At 39.4% G+C, this 8,737-nt stretch overlaps 1 protein-coding gene across 1 annotated transcript; it reads right to left on the bottom strand.

Annotated features, from left to right (window-relative positions):
• Positions 1–1,514: 1,514 nt before the first annotated feature.
• Positions 1,515–8,224, bottom strand: cyp7a1 (cytochrome P450, family 7, subfamily A, polypeptide 1). Its single transcript, XM_005753136.1, has 8 exons — positions 8,066–8,224; positions 7,202–7,442; positions 6,845–7,054; positions 6,457–6,651; positions 6,161–6,360; positions 3,722–3,852; positions 3,404–3,582; positions 1,515–3,304 (listed from the first exon to the last, which is right to left on the bottom strand). The coding sequence occupies exons 1-8, from the start codon at positions 8,146–8,148 to the stop codon at positions 3,002–3,004; spliced, it is 1,542 nt and encodes a 513-aa protein (XP_005753193.1). The 5' UTR covers positions 8,149–8,224; the 3' UTR covers positions 1,515–3,001.
• Positions 8,225–8,737: the final 513 nt, after the last annotated feature.

Genomic DNA, 8,737 nt, shown 5'->3' on the forward strand with positions numbered 1-8,737 from the left:
GCCTTTCCGGGGGAACACCAAGGTGTTCCCAGGCCTCCTCACCCTATCTCTAAGCAGAGGCCAGCCACACTTCAGGGAAGCTATCCCCGGCAGAAGGAACTGTTCCCTCGATCTTCTGCTCATGGGGGTCCTTTGAATTGTTCTTTGTCTGGTTCCTCACCCAGGACCAATTTGCCATGGGAGACTCTAGCAGGGGGCAAAACCCCCTGACAGGGGCCCTTGGACCCTTCCAGAGGTGTGTCCCTGGGATCCCTGGGACACACAAACCCTTCCACCACGATAAGGTAGTGATTCACGAAGGGGGAAACAACATTATGAAACAGGACATTATGTACAAGTTTTTAATTAAATTGCTTACGCAGATAAGCTACACAAGAACACCATTGTGTGTGTAACAGGAACAGGTTTCAGACAAACAGAGAATAATTATGTTATTGTCTCCACACTTTAACAGATAACTCACACACGTGAGAAGCAGCTGGGCTTGACGTTTCAGTTGTTGTGTTATTCTCAACAACACACCACCTCTGTCTTACTTCAGATTCAGATTAGTGGATGACTCTGCTTTCAGCTGTGTACTCGCCTACTTCTGCCTGGACTCCAGAGGTTACTGCAGAGTACTGGGTTATTAAAGGTTACTTAAACTGGCTTCAGTTAAGCTCTCATAGCCTCACACTGGTAAATGTTGTGACATTATCATTTACATGAAGGAAATATATTCATTAAGTTTCAGTCTCCAGACTTAATCAGGCAAAATTCATACAAATGGCAAACATACAAGCCAGCACTCTTTCTAGTATCAGTATAAATGCAATACAAGTATTATATTTACAGTCTTTAACATATTGAGGGGAAAAGCCCCTGAGGGATGTCTGCGTTTGCAAAAGTATGTTAAAGTGTGACACAAGAAGAATCAGACAGCTAATCTCTTGTTAGCTCAGTTGTGCACTATGTGCTCATTATACCACGCATGATTATTGACCTTATTATGGGAAAATCCACAAACCTCATCTTTAGCACCAAAACATATGAGAAGATAAAAAGACGACAGCAGTGAGGTCAGGAAAGCCTCACGATGTAGTTTTGTATTTCACATACAAACACTTGTCAGTGTGTTGATGCCATGCAACATGGCAGTGAAAGGAATTTCACCTCATGGCACTATGATCACTAATGCTTAATGTTAGTCTTCATCACAGCACAAATACACAGTAAAGTGGTGTGTGGCTGACTTCAAACTCAACACTTTATAACATCCCATTATCTCCATTGTTTCCTCCTTTCATTTTGTGATGCTTTTTGACCGTTTTGTATTTAACAACTGCAAAGTCAGATTTTCACCCATATACATAAATATTTACTGATATATGGTTTGTGTCAACATCTTGTGTCTGTGGGAAAGCTGTTAAATAACCCTGTTTATATAATTTATTGGAAGAAAAAGTCTTTCTTTTTTATTTGTATTGACTTTAACTAGAAGGTACATCAAAACAAACACACACAGATGAGTGCAATGTTATTGATTTATTATCTGTTTGCACAGCAGGTCAGTTAACAAAGACACATGTGGACTGTCCCTCAGTTCAATGAAAAACCTTCAGAATTTAAAGGGAATGTAATCTGTTCCAATTTACTCCCATGTTTGGAGGTAAATGCATTTAAATACAGCATGGACATAAATACTGATTCACCCTCTTTCCCCGAGCACTTAGACTGTGGCTCACAGTGTGTTTTATTCACAATATAAAACAGCCAAGCGTGCTGTTTACAAACCAAACATGGTTTTTGAATGAGCAATCACAGACACCTTCATTGTGCAAATGAGCATTCCTTCACATCCTGAATATATCCTCAGTTATGAACTACGGAGCTTATAATTCATGTCACGTAAAAGTATTTGCAGCTGCTTCTAAATTTGATATTTAGAAGCAGCTGCAAACTGATCTTTCTGAGTTAACTAACCAAAGTATCAATGGGTCTTTACACCACATCCCTACATTCTAGGTCTACTGATGTTCACTGCACCAATTAAAATTATCATTATTAAACCGCAGGCCTTGTAATAATGATACTAAAAAGGTAGATGCATGCTGGCATAAAGGTCAGCGCTGGCTGACAGCATGAGAGTGCCAGCGAGAGCAAATTCCAAGGCTGATGGACAGTAAATGAGTCTGATTGCAGCAATTTGTTCACTGATAAAAAGGCTGCCCGCAGCAACTTCAACTCACAATGTACAATTTACATATACTAGAATATAAATACAGCAGGGAAAAGATTTCATTGATGAATGCTAATGGTAACACACTGCAGTGATAAGTAAAGAATTTTATTTAATCAAAGTTTCATTTGTTTTGGTTTTTTTGTTTTGTCTTTCCAAAAGCCTCTAATTTTTAAACTGATAACCTAACTTTCATTTTTATATTAACAAAAAAATGATATATATGTCATAACAATGGTTACCTGGAAGGAGTTTACGTTTATCTGAGAAGAAAAGAAAGAATGAATCTGAGCAGTGTGCACAAGGTTTCTGAACTGTCTTATTGACAGACACTGAGGTCCTGTGTATGATGTTAATGCTCCCTATACTTTAGACCATGTATATAATCACAAGTCAGTGTCATGGCATAGTGAATTCCTTTTATAACTGACTGCTTGGATTTTAGAAAAGCTCAGAAATTTGCTTTGGCAAACAGTTAACAGGATCAAATGCATACCTGGATCAAACATGAACCGCCCATGGTCAGTACTACAAATGTATTTGTCTCTCAAATATGTCTCCAGTCTGTCCACTGGAACTACTTATCATTTTTAACAAACTATAAACTAGATTCTCTGAAGCCTTTTCGTAAGGGCTCCACCCATGTGTGCAACATATGTTCTTCAGAAGCAACGCAAAGCAGAAAAAACATTCATATGTAGTTATGGATCTTCATTAAAACTGTATAATATATACACTATTTACAATATGAGCTTTAATCTCTCTGTCTAAACACAACAGAACCTATTGACTAGATTTTAGTTTGTACCTGAAGTCTATATCATACGTAGGCTGAAGGATACCCAGGCCAGCACGGGACTGGTCAAGAGGCGGGGCTTTGATACCAGGGTCTAAAAGTTCCATGTCAAAGTAAGACAGAACAAGAGTCAAGAACTGTTTGATCTCATACACAGCGAAAAATCTGCCCGGGCATTTAGTGACCCCAGAGCCGAAGGGCATGTAGAAGTAACGCAGCCGCCGCCCACTGCGGTAGAAAGTGGTTTTCTCCTGACCCTTGTTGTCCAGAAAACGGTCAAACTTATACTCCTGCAGAGTGAAGAGGAGAAAGAAATGAAGAACAATAAAAAAATGCAGTAATTTCTTGGTGAAGAGACTTTTCTTATTTATAACCCATCCGGCTCTTACATAGGGATCCTCATAGATTTCAGGATCATAGTGCAGCAACGGCGGATACAAGGCTATGACATCATCTTTCCTTATGTGGTAAGCTTCTTGGTTATCAAGGTGAAGGAGGAAGTCTTCCTTGGCAACACGCACATTCATAGAAGCACTGGAAAGACGCATGGCTTCTTTAATGATGCTGTCTGTAGACATCAAGGAGACAGACATAAAGCGAATATGTTCATGCTAAAATTCTGAACGCTAGTCTTTTAATTTAGCAATATTAGGTATGTCACTTTTTCTTCTAGTGATCTAATAACTGGGCAAAATAAGTAATCTCACCCAAAACAGGCATGTTGTCCAGCTGGTCCCTGGTGAGGTTCAGTGAGGGGTTGCTGGGGTCAACTGTCTTACCAGAGTCTCCCAGGATTTTCTGCACTTCCTTGTGAGCGGCTTTCATAGCATCTGGACTCCTGCGCAGAGGTACAACCTCTTACTGTGTGTATTTCTTTCACTATTCTGTGCTTAGTGAAAGACGTAGGACAGTTTTTCCAATTTCATTGTACTACTGTACTATGTATGACTGTGCAATGACAATAAAGAGTTATCTTATCTTATGTTATCTTATGTCCTATATTATTTTTATTGTAATAACAATTAGTTTTCTTCAGCAGAAGTTATTGGTATTAGGCTGCGTACTGCATTTTAAATTAATACATTTGTTGTGTTTGAGAAAGGTGTTTATGGGAAAAAAAATATTTGAAAAGCTGCTCAATTTTTAATATTTAGTCATATGGGATGTATCACATCACATATTGTCCAGCACATGTAGATTTCCAATCTAATCGACTCTTTGGCCCAAAACAAACAAAAATATGTAGCCTGTGCAAAGGCATGGCCCATGATAGTACATGTGAGTGTAGAGGGTAAAAATTCATGTTCATGTTAGCGATCAATGTAACACTACAACGTACATCAGCATTACTTTTTATAATAAGTATTTCCTTAGATAGCCGGAAACAACTTACCTCCATGCAGTGCTGGACAATTAGTTTTTTATTGCATGTAATGTGACATATGACATAACTTAACCATAGGTACCCTACTTAGGATCTGTAAAAAAAAAAAGAGCTGTGCTCTCGGATATAAACTGCACAGTGATTGGTCAACAAGACTTTGTGATAAGGTATCAAGAATACTGCAAAGTCTTGATGCATGCTCAGTCGTCAATGTAAGGAAAGCTAATTCTGTTAAAGCTAAATCTGGTGGGAAACATTTCATCTCGCCATTCAAAAGTCTTCAGTCTCAGCTGACTGCAGGTTTCCCCATTGACTAACAATGTCAAAGGTCAATTTCATGATAAGAACTTAGTGATTCAATGTCAATAACACTTATCAATTCAGTTCCTTATCGATTCTCTTATCATCCTTATTGGGTTTTCATTGGCTCCCCTTTGAGAGTCACCACCGTCGCTAAGAAGCATATCAAGAACATTGCATTTGTACAAATTAATTACATGCTGTGTGGTCAAATGTTCGGGTGTTGAAAAAAAAATAAAAGTAATAAAAAAGTAATAAATGTAATAATTACACATCTTACACTGAATGCTTTTCTTAAAAGCAATGCAGTATTTTACTTAATTACTCACAGGAGAAAGTACTTCCATGTTACTCTGTCTCATAATTACCATTTAACAATGTGAACCTGTTGGTCCTACAAACCAAGTTAAGTCCCCATCCTAATTTCAGTTCAATTAAATTTTATTTGTACCGCGTTAAATCACAACAATAAGGTGCTTTATATTGTAAGGTCGACCCTACAATAATACATCCAGAGAAAAAACCAACAGTCATGACCCTCTCTGAGCAAGCACTTTGGCGACAGTGGGAAGGAAAAACTCCCTTTTAACAGGAAGAAACTTCCGGCAGAACCAGGCTCAGGGAGGGGCGGGGCCCTCTGCTGCGACCGGTTGGGATGAGAATCAGGACAGACTGTGCTGCTATTTTCCTCCTCTGACACATGAATTGAAATCAGCTAATTGTAGCGTGATTGCAAGAACCAATAAGCAGGATCTACGGGCAGGTAGAACAGTTCCAAGGAACTGGACTACTGGGAACTGGTTCTCTACAAGAACCATCCATAATCTATACTGTGCAGATAGTCATGGTGAGCACTATTAACAGAGAGCTGAGGAGTGGCTACAATCAGAGCGTTGCAGGATGAGGAATGATGTACCAGTAGGCCCCCTCCTCATTTTCTTTTCACATGAATGACGTCCTTGACTGACGCTCAGACCAGCATACATCCTCATTATTGAAGCAGTGACATGTAGGGGACCACTGATACACGTCAGGGCTTTTTTGATATGATGTTTTTCTGCTTCCCTGGCTGCTGTGTCTGTAGAGATGGTGTCCCTCTATGTTATAGTGTAATTATGATACTGATTTGTATGCACTGGTTTTTCGTACACATAACCTTTTGAATGCTATTACTGATTGAAATTTCACAGCAAAACAATGTCCAGATGAACAGCATCAACTTTCTGGTAATGTCCTGCTACTGTACCATTTATTGCTGTATTTTTCTAATTATTTTTGTTATCGTGTGATGCTTTGCTTAGGCTGCTGCCCCCGCGACCCGGCCTCGGATAAAGCGGATGAAGATGGATGGATGGATCGTGTGATGTTCGTACACAGAGTAAAACTCACGAGACTGATTAGACACACAATTTGATTTACTATTCCTTATGGCTTTTCATGAGATAGCCCATTACCAGCTTACCTGATCATATAAAAGAGACTCCAGAAGGTAGCAGGCAAGGTGTTAGCCTGTGAGGCCCAGAGCAGAGCAACATGGGTCCTGGCTTTGCTGATGTCATTGAAGGTAGATAAGGAGTCATTCAAGATCATCCTCATGGAGATTAAATCAGACACATTCTCTCTCTTGGACAGGTGTTCAGCATGCATGGTCTTAGCTAGGTTCTACATAAGAGTGTAAAAAAAAGAACATTCAAACATATTAGAGGATGAAAATGTTACAAATGGCTCAGAGGCCTTTGACTCTGACAGCCTACTAACCTCTCGGGCACTGTAGGCACTTTTGAACACGTGAATAGGCAGCCCGGCCACAAGTGCCGGGAAGATTTTGTCAAATTCTTTGAAGTTCTCCAAAGCATTGAGCACCAAAGCTTTCTGGGCTGCCTGCCGAGCCTGACACTTGTCTTCACCAAGCTCTTTACCAAACAGAGTTAGGTAACCAGATTCAAACATCACCTGAAGAACAGCAGAGCACAAACTTATAAATGACTATTTCAAGGGTTTTTTACTCACATATGTGGCATGAATTGTGTCCCACCCTGAGTAGAGAATATAGGTTTAGAACCTTTGTAGTTACTACATCATGACTATTCAAGAGAAATGTATCTTCCAGTGGCCAAAGCTTTCACTCTAAATTCAAGTTACTGACCTTATAGCAAAAGGCAAATATGCCGTCCACCTGCCAGTGGTCCTTGCTTGGGCTGAGTGTATCTGATTTCAGCATGACATCCTGAAGGTGCCCCATCATTGTCTCAATAAGGGAGGGAAGAGCCTCCCCCTGTAGTGTTTTCAGAAACGTCTGATGGAGGTTCTCTGTGGTGTGGCCATGGCGAGGATCAAAGCTGTCATGACCAAACGCCTTGTAAAGAAAGAAGAGCTTCAGGACTATCGAAAGATCGACCAATACAATGAGAAAGTGGATCAAGAAAGTGTCCTAACAGACCATATGATGTATTCATATAATATATCTTTTATAATAAAAGATCAAATCACGTCATAAAATTACCTTGACAGATGTAGCAAAATGGAACTTCCTCCAATCAAGGTGTCTTCCCTGCCTGATGACTGAATGGTAAGAGAAGGGGTCGCACAGGAAGTGGATGTACCTGCCTGCAATTTTGCAGGTGAAAATGTGACCGTACTTTTTCTGGCGGCTGCGGAGGAATTGAAGTGGGTTGGCCCCGAACTGGAGAGCACAACCTAAGTAGGGGATCAAACCATTTTCAACTGCTGGCTCACCTGGTTGCCTGAGGACAATGACAAGAAAGAGATCACAGAGATAACTCACTTTGTTGGATCTCAGTTGTCTGGATCGAATTCTGTAACTTCCGGATGAAAACCCTTTCATTTGTCTGGCATGTGCGTCAATGATTTCTTCAAGACTTCGGCTGCACTGACGTCTTTAGACTGATTTTGGCAGCAGCACATATTGTGCATTTCATATAGTTCAGCTAATTTAGTAATAAATTAATATCTCAGTATTATTAAGAAGTCATTATTTTACAAATACAGGTAAGTTTAAACTGAAATGTTCAAATAAAACAACGAATCAGAGAGAGCAAAATGTTGGCTGCATCTCAACAACAACTCCAAAACTTTGCAAACCTACAACTCAGGAGTGATTGTTGACATAGTTACATAGAAGTCACCTCTGTGTTACTCATGTATTTGAAAATAATAATCATTCTTCTTGTGCATTTCTATTAAAAAGGTTTCTTCTTTTTATGTGCTGTAAGCTGAAAATTAATCAAAATCCTAACATTCCTGTCAGTGTTTAATTCAATATATGCAGAAGTTAAGTAATATACTCAAGCCCAAATTAAGATTCATGTCCTTCATTACATCCTACATGCTCTTTCTTAAGTCTTACCTGCGTCTTATCCCCACAGCAAGCCAGAGGAGGCAGCAAAATCCCACAACAACTGCCCAAATCAGAGCAATGCTTATAATCATGCTGATGATGGTAGAAAGATCCACACAGCCGAGCCCACCCGTCCCTGCAGAATATGTGAGCAGCTTCTGTGCTATTGAGAGTGACAGTTGTGTGAGAACAGCAGCATGCAGCAGGTTTTTTTATACTTCCTTTGAGCCTCTGGGTGGGTCTGATGATGTCGTCACCAGATACATCTCAACAAGGAACCAGTTAGGCGTTTTCATTGTGCAAGATAAATAAATAAGCAATGAAGTTATTAAGTTAATTTTATAAAGAAGAAGCAAATTTATTTTCTTGGATGTGTGTGGATTTTTGTTTACATGTTGTATTTATTTTGTGCTGTCCGAAATCTGTGGCTAAAAACAGCTCTCATCTTAAGTTAAAAGTCTTTTATGATGCATTTGTTTTTAAATTTACAGAAATTTTGCAAGAATATTAGAATAAGAATATTTACATTTTACATGAAAACTTCAAACAGCAATTTCTTAGAAATGTACTGAATAAGTAACATGTTTATATTTTCTGAGAAATAGGATTCCAGGTATACTTTGTGTGCTTCTGTGTGTGTGTGTGTGTGTGTGTGTGTGTGTGTGTGTGTGTGTGTGTGTG

The sequence above is a fragment of the Pundamilia nyererei genome, unplaced genomic scaffold, assembly GCF_000239375.1.
Source record: "Pundamilia nyererei isolate P.nyererei 1_Seehausen unplaced genomic scaffold, PunNye1.0 scaffold00406, whole genome shotgun sequence".
Taxonomy (NCBI): Eukaryota; Metazoa; Chordata; class Actinopteri; order Cichliformes; family Cichlidae; genus Pundamilia; species Pundamilia nyererei.